General features: G+C 45.1%; 1 protein-coding gene across 2 annotated transcripts in view; it reads right to left on the bottom strand.

Annotated features, from left to right (window-relative positions):
• Cacna2d4 (calcium voltage-gated channel auxiliary subunit alpha2delta 4) overlaps nt 1–16,877 on the bottom strand; it is a 100,521-nt gene that overhangs the window by 45,950 nt on the left and 37,694 nt on the right. For both annotated transcript variants that reach the window (XM_005066068.4, XM_021224764.2), the window contains 5 exons: nt 9,388–9,449; nt 8,425–8,492; nt 6,437–6,482; nt 6,267–6,364; nt 4,657–4,750 (listed from right to left, as the gene is read on the bottom strand). In XM_005066068.4, coding sequence (XP_005066125.2) covers nt 4,657–4,750; nt 6,267–6,364; nt 6,437–6,482; nt 8,425–8,492; nt 9,388–9,449 — 368 coding nt within the window. The remainder of the gene's footprint in view (nt 1–4,656; nt 4,751–6,266; nt 6,365–6,436; nt 6,483–8,424; nt 8,493–9,387; nt 9,450–16,877) is intronic.

Genomic DNA, 16,877 nt, shown 5'->3' with positions numbered 1-16,877 from the left:
CCTAAGATAGTTGCCTCTGGTATTTATTTGTCTATTTATTTATTTTAAATTATTACTATTATTATTTTGTTTTTTTGAGACCAGATTTCTCTGTAGTGTTGGAGCCTGTCCTGGAACTCACTTTGTAGACCAGGTTGGTCTCAAACTCACAGAGATCTGCCTGCCCCTGCCTCCTGAGTGCTGGGATTAAAGGTGTGCACCACCACTGCCCTGCACCTTTGGTATTTATTTTATCACAATGCTATGAAACTAATACATAAGTGATTCAGTCCTGATGGGCAAGTGCATACTGTTGACTGGGGGATACTCACTGCACACCCCTCCAATTTTTCCTTATTTTGATTTTACTGGAAATAGTTGTATATAGAAAAACTGTATCCTTAGGAACAATTTGCACAGAAGAGGCAAGGTAAGTAATCGATGCTTTTTGCTTATTTAAATTAGTGTTTGTCTCACACCTCCAAAGGTGACCAATAAATGGGTTTTGTCTTCCACAGTCTCTTCATGGATGCAGGATTTGGAGTGTAGCCCATTGTAGCCATTTGCAGGGGCCTCTGAGTCTCATTAGTCTTGCTAGCTTCTCCCTGGTGGGTCAGGATGCTCCTGGTTCACCTGGTTCATTTCCTGCCCCTGTCCTGTAGTCCAGGATGTCCCCAGATTCATTTTAATGAGGACCAGCACTGCCAGTCCCTGCGACAGCTGGGTGCTCCAGAGGCTGTGCTCTTGGGCAGGGAGGGGCGGGGCAGGGCAAAGTGGGGCAGGGCAGGGCAGGGGCTTCCTTCTTATCACTGTAAGAGAACGCTGGTGACCGTTTACAATTCAGATTCACTTTTTTTAAAAAAATATTTTTATTTATGTGTATACCCACAGAGGCCAGAAGATGGCATCCAATCTCCTGTAGCTGGAATTATATTTGAGAGATTATAATTGTGAGATGCCTGATGTGGGTACTGGAAACCGAACTCTGGTCCTCTGCAAGCATAGGAAGTACTCTTGACCACTGATTCGCCTCTCCAGATCCTCGTATTCACCTTTTATACTTAAGCATCTTTGACTTTTGAGGCTTGTGCCTCTTTTTCTTTTGCTAGAAATGTTGGCTTCTGATATGGGATGTTCTTCTGCATGTTGAGAATATGTGTTGCTTTTATTAGTTGATAAATAAAGCTGATTTGACCAATGACCAAGCAGAATATAGCTCAGTAGGAAATCCAAACAGAGTTATGGAAAAAAATAAGGTGGAGTCAGGGAGACACCGTGTAGTTGCCAAAAGAGTAACATGCAGGAGCATTACTGGCAAGCCACAGCCTCATGGCAATACATAGATTACTAGAAATGGATTAATTTATAAGAGAGAGCTAGCCAGTAATAGGTCTGAGCCACTAGCCAAACAATTATACTTTAATATTAAGCCTCAGAGCGTTATTTCATAAGCGGCTACAGGGACTGGTGGAAGGGAGAGAAACTGGTCCAGGGGGACTGGGTGATACAGAAAAAACATCCAACTACAGTCTCCTAATGATGCTAACACAGTGTGACCTAAGCCACGGCATGCCATACCAGCATCCTTTCCAGCAGTGTGGTTGGTTACCAAGCACAGACCACACACAAATTTATCAGTTTCTTCTTACAGCACACACATTTTTGCTAAGATCCTGTGTATGCTGCTGAATTCAGTGGCAAGGGGTGCCATCTTGAGTGGTTTTATATGCATTTCTTTTATTCAGATCTGGTTGACAAACATTTAAGGACCCATCCCTTTTTTGGGGGGGCCTGTTGTCCCTGTGTGGTTCTGTGCTTCTGTCTGTCCTTGAAACTCTTTGTCATTCACACTGTAGCTGCAGAGATGGTGTCTCCGCCTGCTTATGGCCACAGCTTCCCAGCTCATCCCTTTTTTGCTCATACAGACATTTCCGGGTTGTTAAGTTTGCCAGTCATTCTCGCATTGCTTGCGAGCTGAGTCAGCATTAGGAAGCTCGCTGACGCCCAGATTTCAGCGCAGCTGGATCACAGTATCAGTTAGTACTTACACGACTTCTTTCTTGTGTGTTTGAATGTGAGTCACTTCATCCAGGAGTATGCACTCACCCAGTGGAGCTAGTCCCACTGGCCCTGCACCAGCTAGTAAGCCGACCTCCCCTCACTAACATGACACAGTGCCTTGGGATGCACCTCAAGTCCACATGCATGCCCCCTGGGCCTTCTGATCTCTTGTGTACCACAATTCAAAGTTGTCAGAGGTTTGATAGTGCCTTTACATCTAGGTAGGATCATGCCCTGGGTTGAGACATCGGGCTGTTCTTGATTGTTCTTTTAATAAACTTTACAAGCTGTCAGCTGGATAGAGAGACAATGCGCTTTGAGTCTATACTAGGGAGGAGCTTCATGGCATCTGTCTTTCCACTCTGACACACCATGAGTCTTTCCATGTGTTCAGGCCTACTTCTTTGTCTTAGAGGATTATTTCCTAACCCCCTAACCCCAAGATCAAACCCTAGGGCTTCATGCCTGTACCACTGAGCTGTATCCTGTATTACCTTTTGAGACAGTGTCTTATCCTGTAGCCCTGTCAGGCCTGAAGCCTTCAATCCTCCTGCCTCAGTTCTCTGAGTAGTTGGAATCACAGGCCCAGTGTTTCAGATCTGTTTTAACAGTTCTCACACCATATGCTCAATGTGCTCTTATAATTCTAGAACAATAATTTTTTTTCTTACCATACTAAAGTCTTTTCATATTGGGGCTATTATTTATATTCATAAATATTATCAATTTTTAAAATAAGATTTTTTTCAGTTTTAATGACATACGGGAATATGTCTCTGTGTGGTTATACGCATGTGAGTGCAGGTGTCCATGGAAGCCAGCAGATGGCGTCAGTTCCCCAGGAGCTGGAGTTATAGGCAGCTGTGATGCAGGGAGCATGGGTGCTGGGAAGTAAACTTGGGTCCTCTAGGGTCCTCTGTAAGAGGAGTATGTGCTTTAAACCACTGATCCATCTCTCGAGCCCCAGGTATTATTAATTTTTGAACATTGATATTATAACCTTCTACTTTACTAAATTCTCTTATTGGCTATAATGATTTTCCATTTATTTTGAAGTTTCCAGGGATATAGTATTTATTTTACAGTGCTGGGTATAGAGCCTGGGGCCTCATGCATGCCAGGCAGGTGTCTTCCATGGAGACACCCCCTCCCCACCCTCTGCTCCTTGCTCATGTCATCTTTGACCGGAGACAGTTTTCTTTCTCCAGTTCTCATCGGCTTGTCTAGCGGCTTTAGAGCTTTCTGACCTTTTTGTACAGGAGTAGGGTGGGATGTGCCTGTCCACATCTTTAGAGGGAGAGCCTGCAACCCCCACAACATGTTGGCTTTCAATTTTGTGTATGTTATATGTGTGTACATGTGTCCGTGTGAGCATGTGCATGTGTGTACGCATGCATTTGGAGGTCAGAGGGTGATGAGGTGTTTCTCCTTCAATTGCTCTCTACCTTGTTTGTTTTGGACAAAGGTCAGTCACTGACCCTGGAGCTCACTGATCGGGCTGGCTTGGATGGCTAGTAACTCTAAGGATCTGCCCATCTCTGCTCCCCCGCCCAGCATGGGGGTACAGAAGTGGGAGACCATGCCTGCCTTTTTACACAGATCCTCACACTTGTGTGGCAAACACTGCATCGAGCCATCTTCCCAGTCCCCACAGATCATTCTTTTGGTAGTGTGGAAGCTAGTGACAAACATTTGCCCCTTAGTACATTATGTGCTAGTATCTGACCCTATAGATATCTTTATCTTAGGTTTATTTGTGTACCTACATTTATGTGGTTCAAAGTTGCATCAAAATGTAGGCAGTTCAAGTCCTGTTTCAGCAACCTGTTTTTCTAACCAGAGAGAAGCAAGCCCTCAGAACCTCTGCTGAAAAGCCTTCCATGGAAACCAGATGCACATGTAGTATGTATGCACACAAACACTGTGTTCTAGCCCCTCTATTGAAGAAAAGAGAAATCATACCTGTGCTTTTAAAAATAGGAGATTGTTTTCTTAGAGGAGCGGCAGGGACTTGAGTGTTGGGGGGTTTGACATCTATGACCTTGAACCTTCCTATTCAGAAACAAGGACCATCTCCCCTACCTCATTAATGTCACCTTGATCTCCTTCCTCTCATGCCACATACACAATGCTCATTTTTCTGTCTAGCCATGAAACACAATGTCACTAAGAAAAAAACGGCAGGAGAATGAAGGAGATCTACGGGTCTGGGAAGCACTGAGGTCAAGCCAGTGGTAGCCTTCCTTCGAAGCTAGAAATAGGTCTTCAGTGTCTTGTCTTACTAGGGCAGTTCTTGGGTAGTGGGAGACCAACCAAGAGAACACATTCAGCCCTAGTCTTGGTCTGGGCTGCAGTGGGACTAGGGCTGGTGGCTGGAAAAGCTGCACTTGATGTATTTGAGAGGAGCTGGAAGGAGCTGCGGGATAGGAGCCTGCTTCACAGGAGTGGGGTGAAGGCCAGTCTCACACCCATCCTATCATATTCCTGTGTCCCTGTCCTCATTGTGGTTCCCTCAGAAGGAGTTGTGTCTTTCCAAGGAGCCTGACTCAACCAGAGATAGAATATGCCTGAGTGTGCCACCTGCTCTCCCAAAGCCATCACCCCTCCCGTACATACTCAGAGATGTTGAGTGCCAGTGCTGTCCAGTAGGCTTCCATGGGGGCCGTCACCACTGCGTCAAACAGCACCTCCCGTACCAGCTCCTCGTCACCTGGGGGTAAAATCACAGGAACCAGCCACATGTCATCTATTGCCCAGCCCCCACCTCATTACGAACAGCGCAGCTCCTAGAAACTGGGGATGTAGCTCAGTTGTGCAGATACAGCCTGGAACCCCAGCTCTTGGAGCAGAGGGTCAGAAGGTGGAGGTCATCTTTGGCTACATAGCAAGTTTGAGACTCGGTCTAATAATAACAACAACAATGCCTACAGCACAGCTCTCTACCCTATCAAAGTCAGGAGACCTTGCTGGTGTCTCTGGGTGTTCAGGCATCTGAGTGGGCATAAAGATATCAATAACATAACAACCCTCCTTGTTCTGCCTCCAGGTTCTCAATCACAGAATAGATGTGACTTGACACTGAAGGCCCTTCTAGTTCAGCACTGTGGAGTCTGGATATTCTCTTGATCCAGCCAGGGCCTACCCATCTCTCTACTCTCTGCTGTAGGACATGCTGGTGGCAGTGGGTGCTGCGGGCCCTGCCTGGCTCAGTGCTGCCCTGCCTCATTACCCCAGTGCCTGCTATTCCCTGGCCTGGTTGCTTTTCATCCACTCTACAGAGGCGGCCCTCTCTGCCCTCTCTTAGAATTGTGTTAATTTTTTATTGAAGTGAAATTTACATCCCACAAAATTAACTTATAGTATTCAACTCAATGGCTACATGTTCACCACTGTATAACCCACCCCGTATACTTCCAAAATATCTTTATTGCCTTCAAAGGAGGTTCCAGATACCTGGGACTCTTACTCATCCTCAGTAATCTTGCTCTTCTGCCTTCACCCCCTCCCCGGTACACCATCCACAGCACCTGGCATGACTCTAACACTTCATATGTGTGCAGCCTTGATCACTACCTGCCCCCAGACTTTCAGCTCCATAACTGCCAGGCCTTGGCTGGGTTGTCTTTAGCCTAGTCCTTGCCCCAGGTCTGGTGCAAGCACATGCTCACTCCAGCCTTGCTGACTGATGGGGAGCTAGATAGATGCCTTGGTAGGTTGGTTCAGGAGATGGTCTTTTTATGGGGAGAGCATCTATGTAGCAGGACAACTGAAGAGGAGGAGGGGGCTTGCTGAGGGTCATGGTCAAGTGAGCTGACCAGAAGCCTGAGTGCCTAGACTTGGCAAATCCTCCTAGACAGAAGAGTTGAAGAGACTGCTTGACCAAATGCTATGCTTGATGGAACTGAGGACTTCAAGACAGTGTCTGTTCCTTGCCTGCCGTAAGGTGGTGGGGATAGACTGGACAAGCAGGAGGGTTGACGGGGTCTAAAGAAGATGCTGGCCTCTGACTTGAGGATCACTGGTGCAGGTCTCCAGTTCCTAGAACACCCACATCCTGCATAGCCCACTGTCCCAGCCAGCTCTGCCTGTTTCTTTGGAGCCTCTTCTTATTCTCCTCAAGTAACCCTTGTGATCCAGGGATGGGTTGATGGCACTCTCTACCCTGGAAAGCCCTGAGCTTCTGGGACCCAGAGGACAAGTTCAGAGGCATGGGTTAGGGAACTCACACTCCAGGCCTGGATCCATCCCTGTCAGGAAGCGGACTACAGCTTCCAGTTGGCTGAGTTTCCGGTGCTCTGGGTCGATATCTGTGATACAATAGATCCTGGAAGTCCAAGGAACCCATGTTACCTCAAATCTCCCCATTTCCCCCTCCCACCCTTACCCCCTTGCCTACCAGTCGCTGGCCAGGGTCAGATCTGGATGGAGCAAGTCATGCAGGCCTGAAAGCAGAGTCCATACTCAGGCTGATATCCTGTGGCTGTGAACACACACCCCAGGTCTGCAAACCTCCTTTGCAGCAAGGGTTTTCATGACCACACCTTCAGCATCTTCCTACAGGTTTTAGCGGCTGCAGTCTTAAACATCTTTGATACCAGTGTCTTTAAAGCGCCACCCTCTTAACACCTCCCTCCGAGGAGCTAACACTTTGGAAGCAGTGATTTTGTCTTCCCTGATTTATCACACACTGCTGCTTCACTGGCCAGCCAGGGATGAGCCTGGGGAGGCTGTACCTGCTGAATGAGCTCTGGAGCCTCACTGGGCTCTTAGCCTATCTGATTACGCACTCAGTACACTTGCTGATGGAATGAGTGAATGGGCTCTTGGTAGCTCAGTGCTAACACATAAGTAGGTGCTCAATGAAGCTTTAGGAAATTTCAGGCAGAGACAGTGGGTAAACAGCGGGGGGGGGGTGGGGTTGTAGATGGGCTCAGAGCCTGCCTGGCTTCATGAGTAATGACAGACAGCTCCCTCTGCACCTTGGAGTAACGTGAGAGGATCTTGGGCAGTTGTGGGAAGGTGGAGGGATGAAGACATGCTGAGGCTTAGGGAATGTAACGGCTTGGTGACTGAGGACAGAGGGAGAGAGCTCCAGTAGCAGGGCCTCTTGCTGTAGAAGGACGTTGTAGGCATCAGTACACCACCTTGGCAGGGCAGGGCCACCCTGGGGAACTGGAGAGGGCAATGCCATCTAGGCTAGCACCCTATAGGGCCAGGGTGAGCTGGAGGGAGGGGCCAAATGGAGATATTTTTCAGGGAAGCCTCTCCCAGCTTCCAGTTAGCCAGTTCCCTGCCCCCATCCTCACTATGCTGTGCACTTCATCTTACCTGTCACCACAGAGCCCCCTTCCCTCAGTGTCTATTAAAAACTTATTGTTATTACTTTATGTGTCTGGGTGTTTCACCTCCATGTATACCTATGTCCCATATGTACAAGGCAATAAGAGGGCATCAGATCCCCTGGAACTAGAGTTTCAGATAAGTGTGATCTGCCACATGGGTGCTAGGAATGGAACCCAGGTCCTTTGCAAGAGTAGTAGTGCCCTTAATTGCTGAGTCACTACTGTAGTCCTCATCTGTCCATTTCTTCTAAGAACACCCATCTTACAAGTGTGGGCATCCTAACGATTCATCTTGGCTTGACTACATCTGCTAACACCCTACCCAGGAGAAGGTCACTCCCACAGTTTTCAAGAGTCAGACCTTCAGCACATCTTTTGAAGAGTAGGAGGCTTAAGAGAGGAGCCTGGGCGAGATGGCAGGAAACCACCAGGAAAGAAATTTTTTCTAGAAAGATTCTTTGGATGAAGTCAGAGATGGAGGCAGGGTTGTAGGCCACGATGTTTGTCTAGTGATGAGGGGATATGGCTAGACAAATGGTAGGATGATGGTGTGATGAGATGCACCCCAGGAATGAGAAAGAAGAGTGGACAGACATAGTAGTGTCCCATTTTTCAGGAATGAGAAAGAAGAGTGGACAGACATAGTAGTGTCCCATTTTTCAGGAATGAGAAAGAAGAGTGGACAGACATAGTAGTGTCCCATTTTTTAGGAATGAGAAAGAAGAGTGGACAGGCATAGTAGTGTCCCATTTTTTAGGAATGAGAAAGAAGAGTGGACAGACATAGTAGTGTCCCATTTTTCAGGGCCCTCAGAGACATCCTGACCCTCATGAAGGTTGATTCTCTCAAAGTTCCCAAGGTAGCTGGATTCATAGGCAGTTGGGGTCATGGGCATCTGGGATAGGGGTGAGGTCCTTCTCTTCCACCCCACCTGGTGGGAAATGCTCACCCTGATTCCACCCTGGGTTGACCCTGCTCAGCAACCTGGGAGAGTAAATCCCTACCACACACCACATCACAGTCAGCACAGGGCTTGACCTACCTTCCTCCACAGATGTATTTCCCAGGAGGATGTATTCCCCATGGCCCCTGGTCAGCACCACTCCCAAGCTAGAGAGGAGAGAACACAGTTGGTGCACAATAGTCACAACCACTCCAGCTCACCAAGCAAGGAACTTTTGGACACAGCAATGATACGCCTTTCTAGCTCTCCTCCTTTAGCCTGGCCTCACAGGAAGGCACTGCTAGTTTATCAGTCATTCTTCCCCAAAAGGGCCCTGGAAATGCCATAGACCATGATTCCTGAGCTCCCGGGTTACTTAAGGAGTAATAAGTACTTGAGCTTCCAGGGGCCACCTGAAATGTTCAGGGCTTTCATGATCCCCCTAGGAGGTTCCTTCCATACCCATCTCTTAGTAGCACACTAGATTTGAATCTGGGGAGCATCAAAGGGTGTAGCGCCCAGACTCTGACACAGCTGGTTTTCATGGGCCAAGGAATTGGCAATCTTGAGACGTTCTCAGGTATTCTAGTGGGTGGTCAGAGCAGTGAACCTGAGCTCCACTGGGAAATGATGGAGGGAACCTTAGCAATATCCTACTTTGATCTTCTCATCCCAGCACCCTGAGCCAACGTCTATGTAGATGGTGCCATGTCATCATCAACATAGTCAGGAAGTAGCTGCTATTATTCATTCACATGTCACAGATGACGCTTTTGAGGCACAGAGACGTTAAGTGTCTTGAGGCTCAGATCACAAAGCCTGTAAGTGGTGGTGCTGGGATTCAAACTAAGAGTTTGGCTGCAGAACTGGACATTTAGCCACACTGGCAAAGCCCATATAGATCTCATTTCCCGAATGCTAGCTGGCCAGGATCGTTTGCTAATAGCACAAAATCATTACCTTGGTAAGAAAGAACCACCTCTCAAATCTGAAAGTTCTATCATGAGTTGGTAGTGTTCCTACTGTCTCAAATCCCAGACTTGTGTGGCATTATCCCCTCACCTGAAAGGTGTATCACTGATGTCTGTGAAGAAATAGTCATTGGTCAGGAATAAAACGCGTTTCTGAAAGCAAAAGAAAAGTGTCCCAGCTAGGTGACAGAGTGGTGCTGGCCGCCTGCCCCCAACCACACCCTTTGCTGCTTGTCATCTGCTGTGCCTCCCTCACGCCGCACCCAACCATCACAGCCCCTTTTATTGACACTCACGGGCAGAAACAGCTCACAGTTCAGCAAACTGGCTTTTTGGGTGCTGCCTTTAAGATCTAGGCTTGCCCAGTCTATGCGGCCAGCTCAGCACTTGAAATATCTTAATTAATTTTAACCAACGTCAGTGTAACTTAGATTACCCATGTGGCTGCCATGTTGGGCTCCGCAGGCAGTGTGAGACTAGGCTTCCTTCAGGACAGCGAAGTGACCACTAGGGCTAGAAACATCTAGAGCTGGGATGTGTACATTTGACTAACATCTTCCTGGAGGAGAGTGGGACACTACTCTCCTGACCCTATCTCTTCAACTTTTAGAAAAACTGCTAGAAAAAAAAGATGTTATTCCAAAGAGTGAATGAGAGGGAGAGTTTCAGAAACCCATAAAGGAAGAAGAAGAGAAGTCAGCAGGACTCAGCCTCAGCTGTGCAGCTCACAGGGCTGTGGGGGGTGCAGGGTGGGAGGTGGGAGTGGGGCTTTGGGGGGCTGGAGGTGGGGCAAAAATCACAGCTGGAGGCCAGCCTGAGGAAAGTCAGCAGTCCTGACACCATGATAAGCCTCCAGCCCCCACAGCAATCCCACAGTCCCCATGGCAAGCCCACAGTATCCACGATAAGTCCACAACCCCACAGCAAGCCCACAACCCCCACAAGATCACAGTCTACGGCAACGAAATAAAGCCAGATAACAACAATAGAAACTGTAGAAAGTTCACAAGCTCATGGATATGAAACAACACACTACTGAATGATGACTAGATCACAGAAGAGATCATGTGAGAAGTATTCTAGAATAAAATAAAAAGGAGAGCACGCATACAGAAAGCTATGGGACACAACATAGTCCTCCTAAAAGCAAAGTACTCACATAAAACAGAGAACTCAACATAATGACCTACTTTAAGGACTTAGAAAAACAAGAACAACCAAGCGGTGGTGGTGCATACTCTTAATCCCAGCACTCAAGAGGCAGAGATAGGTAGATCTCTGTGAGTTCAAGGCCAACCTGGCCTACTAAGTGAGTTCCAGGACAGCCAGGGCTACATAGAGAAACCCTGTCTCAAACAACAACAACAAACAAAAAAAAGGAAAGAAGGAAAAATAGCAAACCAAACTCCAAAGCAATAAGTGGGGAGAAATAATTACGATGAGGGCATGAATTAAATGAAATAGAAGGAACAATAAGAACAATACAAGGAGTCAATGAAACGAAGAGCTGGTTCATCAAAAAGGTTAACAAGTCTTCCAAGTCCTTAGCCAAATTATCTAAAAGAAAGATTGAAGGAGAACACCCCACATTAATAAAATTAGAAATGAAAGGGAGAGACAACAGCAGATACCAAATGGAATTCAGAAAACTCTAAGAGCATACCTTACAAACACATGCTCTAGACAATTGGAAAATCTAAAATAAATGGATGAGTTTCTAGATGCATATGACCAACCAAAATTAAACCAAGATGAGATAAATAATTTAAACAGATTCATAGCCAGCAACAAGACTGACACAGCAATAAAAAAATTCTTCCAACTTAAAAAATACCCAGGAGGATGCAGGTGGCAGAGCCCATGTGATGAGAAAATAGAGGGAAAACTAAGGATGGCAAGATTTAAACAGGGAGAGGGTGTGGCCTGGGGGACAATGTGATGTTCTAGTTTCATTTATGTTTATGTGATTAAAAAAAGCCATGAAAAATGCAACAGGGGGAGAAATGGTTTAGTTAAGCACACAATGCCAGTTTCCAGTCCACCATTTTTAGGGGAAGTCAAGGTGGTAGGTACTTGAAAGAGCTAGTCATATCCAGAGAGCAGCAGCAGCAGAGAGAGTGTGAATGCCTGTGTGCTCGAGCTCAGGACACCTTCTCCTCTCCTCTTAGAGTCTAGAACTCAAACTCAGGGTGTGGTGCATCCCACTTTTAGGATGGGTTTACCACCTCAAACAATGTAATCAGGACAACCCCACATTGATGTGTCCATAGGAAAACCTGATCTAGACAGTCCCGCTTGAAGCCTCTCTTCCCAGGTGACTCTACAATGTGGCAAGTTGACAACTGAGTTACCAAAATGAAGGATGTAAGAAGTCATATGGAGACCCACTACTTCAAAAGCTAATTTAAAAATAAACTAAAAAAAAATCTGAATAGAGGTACCATGTATAGTTGGATAGTGGCAATCCCAGACTGCCTACCAAAAATTTATGTTTCTATCTAGACAGTAGTGCTGAACTCAACCTTGATCAAAGACGCCTCTCTTTGCAGAGTAGTGGTGAATGCAGGGGCTCATGGTCAAGGTGCCAGGAACAAGCAACTACAGAGCTTTGAGCAGGACACTCCCATCTCCTCCTCCAGGAGAACACTGCCAAAGAAGGGCAGAAGGAACAATGGGGAGGAGGCCATCTTAAGGGGCATCCAGAGGCTCTCTGCTTCCTGTGCGCAGACAAAATGAGACCAATCATTTCCTGTTCCAGCTGCCATGCTTTCCTGCCACTATGGACTCTCCAGGAACCAATGAGACAGCTGTCTTGGGTGGGGACTGAGGCTTACAGGATTTGTTCAGGTCTCTCATCCTGAACTGTGGCTTCTACAGCTCTTGACATCTAGTTCTGTGACTGGCATCTGACTGTGTCCATGTGTCTGTCTCAAATCAGAGGGGAAGTAAGGATCCCAGCTGGCCTTGAGCACCAAGCCCTTTCCCAACACTGGCCTGACTTTCTGCCAGTCAACGTTCCTATTCCCACACAGACAGGACTGGATGTCACCACACTGCTTCATAGCTCACTGAACTGTAGAATTTCACCGAGATGCAGGTTTTTATTCCTCTTTTGACAATAAGACTGTGGATGTGGGTTTGTTGTCTAGTATGACACACAGTTTCATCAAAAGAGAGGAAGAGTTATAAAACTTGGTAGAAAATAAACCAAAAAATTCAACAGCTTAAAAAATAGAACCCATACAGATAAAAGGCTGGGAATGGGAACATATGAATGAGATCTGCAGGCATTTTACTTATTTAGATAATCATATATTTTCAAAGCATATCATTGACTTCCATAGATAGCATGGACTCTATGCTGCAGCCAGTGAAAAACTATGCGGAAATCTTTGCACAGAGCAAGAGGGCATGGGAAGTGGTTTTGGGAGATTAATCTGTCAGCTTAGTCTGAATTAGTTTCAAAGAGCTTGAATTTTGTCTTAGGGAAATAGATTCAAAGGATAATAAAGTAATGAAGGCTAAAAAAAATAGAACCCAATATATTCTGGCACTCAAAGAACTGTGGTTGCCTACATGGAACTGGCATAAGACTAGACTCAAGCATTCACAGAGAGGACAGGACTCACTCATCCATATCTCACCAAGGAGAACCAATAGCAGCCAGTGGATACTGGGGACAGACAATTCTTCAGTGATACAGCCACTGGAGAGTTACTCATTTCCCAGTGGATAGCTTTACATCTATGGCCACATGAGTGGCTCTGGATAAGTTCATTGGGCCACAAAGCAAAAACAAAAACAAAAACAAATCCATGAAAGCGGATAGGGAACTTTATGTGGGGAGGATGTTGGTGAGGGTGGAGAGATGAATGTGACGAGAATAAAACTGCCAACAACTTAAATTAATAAACATTGACCAGTGACCTGAAATAGACTATAAATAATCAAGTCAGTTTAGTTTAGGATCTGGAGAGAAGAGTCAGCAGCATAGAGGGAAAAGCCAGAAGACATAGATGAGAAGTCAGCAGTTTGGAAGAGAAATACTCAGCAAGGAAACTGGGACTTAAAAGAAATAAGAGAAGTTGGAAACTAGGAACCTAAGAATCAAATAGAAAACCACAGTGGGAAGCATCAGCAACAGACACACAGAGGAAGACAGACAGCAGGAGTGCAGGTGAGGTTGATGAAGCACTGCATTTAAACATTACTAAGGGTAAACATGAACACGACCATAGCTCCCAAAAACTCTGTGATACATTCAAAAGATCAAACCTAAGAGTCGCCAGGAGAATAAAAGCTGAGACTCAACACTGAAGGCATAGATAATATATTTCATGAATTACAGCAGAAAACCCCCTCCCTGCCAAGAGTTAAAGAAATAGACACACAAATGCAACAGGCCTTTACAACCCCAAATAGACCTGAGAAGAGCTTCACTATGACATATGACATACTATAGACAGGAAGTCAAAAATAAAAAGCAAAGAAGCCGTCTTAGGGTTTTTATTGCTGTGAAGAGACATCATGACCATGGCAACTCTTATAAAGGAAAACACTTAGTTGGGGCTGGCTTACAGTTTCAGAGACTCAGTCCATTATCATCATGGCAGGAAGCATGGCAGCATGAAGGCAGATGTGGTGCTGGAGAAATAGCTGAGAGTCTTTTGTTTTGTTTTGCTTTTTTCAAGACAGAGTTTCTCTGTGACTTTGGAGCCTGTCCTGGAACTTGCTTTGTAGACCAGGTTGGCCTCGAACTCACAGAGATCTGCCTGCCTCTGCCTTCTGAGTGCCACGAGTGCCAGGCTAGCTGAGAGTCTTACAGGCAGCAGGAAGTAGACTGAGACATTGGGTGGTATCCTGAGCATAGGAAACTTCAAAGCCCACCCCACAGTGATGCACTTCCTCCAACAAGGCCATACCTCCTAATAGTGTAACTTCTTATGAGATTATGGGGGCCAATTACATTCAAACGACCACATAAACAATATTAAGAGCTATGAGGAGGGGTTGGAGAGATGGTTCAGTGGTTAAGAGCACTGCTGCTCTTACAGAGGACATGGATTTGATTCTTAGTACCCACATGGCAGCTCACAATCTTCTGTAACTCCAGCTCCAGGGGATCCAAAACGCTCTTTTGGGTTTCCTAGGACACGTGCCCTTCTGTGCACATACCCAGACACATACACATAATTAAAAATAAAATAAATTAAATAAAAGCAGCAAGAGGAAAAATCTAATATATCAAAAAAGAAAGAAACATCTGCCATGTTTTTAGCAGCACTTAATGCTGGGAAAAGATGGAATAATGCATTTCAAGCCCTGAAAGTAAATAACTGCTGACCAAGATTGCTGTGTCCAGCAAAGATAGCTTTAAAAGCTGATGGAGATGTAAGGGTTTTTCAAGACAAATGCAAACTCGAACAGTTCATAGCACCAAGCCAGCAATGCAGGAGATACTTAGGAGAATATTATAGAAAGAGGAAGGGGAGAGACTGTCTCAGCTGTGAGAGCATAGGAAAGAATGCTTCCTGAAAGGAATAGATAAAATAAGGAAGAACTAGGAACAAACCCACAAATCCAACACAGTAAGCCAACAAACCTCTACCAACAGGTGAGAAAATGAAGACAAATAACAAGAAAAATGATTGGTAAAATTTACAGGAATTAGTAAATATCTCTCAATAGTAACCTGAATGTGCATGGCCTCAACTCAGCAAAACAAAACAAACAAAAACAAAACACTCAAACTGCTGAGTGTATTAAAAATCTTTATCTGATTTTCTGTTGTTTCTAAGAGACACATCTCACTGGCAAAGACAGCGAACTGAAAGATCATTATTGGCATATAAGAAAGCTACTGATTTTTGTGTGTTGAGTTTGCATCTAGGAACATTAATGAAAGTGTTTATCAGACCAAAGAACCTTCTGGTGGAGTCTATAGTGTCCTTTAACTATATAATTATGCTGTCTACAGATAGAGGTAATTTGATTTCTTCCTTTCCTATTTTCCTTCCTTTTATCTTTCTCACATCTAATTGCGCTAAAATTTTGAGAACTGTACTGGATAAAGGCAGAGAGCCTGTGATCCTTGTTCCCTTTCAGAATCCAGAGGAAAGGCCTTTAGTTTCCGCCCACTTAGTATAATGCTGGCTATAGATTTGTCATATTTGGCCTTTACAATTTGGAAGTACTCCATCTATCCCCAGTTCTTCAGTACTGTCTTAGTCACTGTTCTGTGAAGAGACACCATGACCAAGGCAACTCTTATAAAAGAAAGCATGTAGTTGGGAGCGTACCTACAGCTTAAGAGGGTTACTCCGTTATCATCATGATGGGGAATGTGGTGGCACATGGGTAGATATGTATGGTGCTGGAGCAGTATAGCTAAGAGCTACATCATGAGCCACAGGCAGCGAGCAGAGAGAGACACTAGGCTTGGTGTAGGGTTCTGAAACCTCAAAACCCACTCCCAGTGAAATACCTCCTCCAACAAGGCCACATCTCTTAATACTTCCCAAACAGTTCCACTAACTGGAGACCAAGAATTCAAGCATACAAACCTATAGGGCCATTCTCTTTCAAACCACTACAAATACCCTTAATATGAAGCTATGTTGAACTTTATCAAATGCTTTTTCTGCATCTACCTAGATGGTCATATAATTACTATTCTTAAACTCATTTATATGATGTGTTGCATTTATTGATTTATGTATGTTGAACCAGCCATGCATTCCTAGGATGAAAGCAACTTTGCTGCAGTCTGTGATCTTATTATGTTCCTGATTTTGGTTTGCTGTTGAGAATTGTTTCACACAAACACACACAGGCATCCACACACACAAGTCAATCAGCCTTCAAAAATACCAATTATGTTCCTCATAGAACTAGAAAAACAATCATACACTGTACAAGGATGTGCACAAGACCCTTTGATGGTGACATGTGGTTGTCAACTTGATAAGATCTGGAGTCAACTAAGAGATGTACCTCTAGGTGTGTGTGTGTGTGTGTGTGAGGGTATTTCCAGGAAGGATTATCTGGGGTGGAAGACTTTGCCCTGGAGTGAGCAGCACCTTTTGGCAGCAGCTCAGATATAAAGGAGGTTTGAGGGAGAAACAGCTCTGCACTTTGCCTGCCATGTTTGCTCCTTGCTTATGTGTGCATCTACTCTGTTGTTGTTGCTGCTGCTGCTATCCTTTCCGGACACCAGAAACCAGTGTCTTTGGCCTCCCAGCCTTCATCATCCGATTGGAACTGCTGAGGCAGCCAGTCTTGTGGACTGGGTTCTCAGTCTCTAAGCCAGTGTTGGATCACCTGTCTTCTATTATGTAAGCCAATATAATAAATTTCATTTCATAATATAGATTCATTCTATCAGTTCTGTTCCATTGGAAAGCCTGAACTATCAGATTGTCTTCTATTGCTGTGAAGAGACAGCAACTATTTTTGTTTTATTTACATTTATTTATTTATTTATTGAGAGAATTTTTCTTGCCACAGCATATTTATTCTTTTGAATTTTGCTTTTTTTCATTTAAACTTTTTCATTTTACATATTAACTCCAGTTCACAGCA

The sequence above is a fragment of the Mesocricetus auratus genome, unplaced genomic scaffold, assembly GCF_017639785.1.
Source record: "Mesocricetus auratus isolate SY011 unplaced genomic scaffold, BCM_Maur_2.0 Super-Scaffold_100676, whole genome shotgun sequence".
In the NCBI taxonomy this organism is placed as follows: Eukaryota; Metazoa; Chordata; class Mammalia; order Rodentia; family Cricetidae; genus Mesocricetus; species Mesocricetus auratus.
The sequence above is the reverse complement of the archived record's forward strand: the minus strand, read 5'-3'. Positions and strand labels throughout refer to the sequence as shown.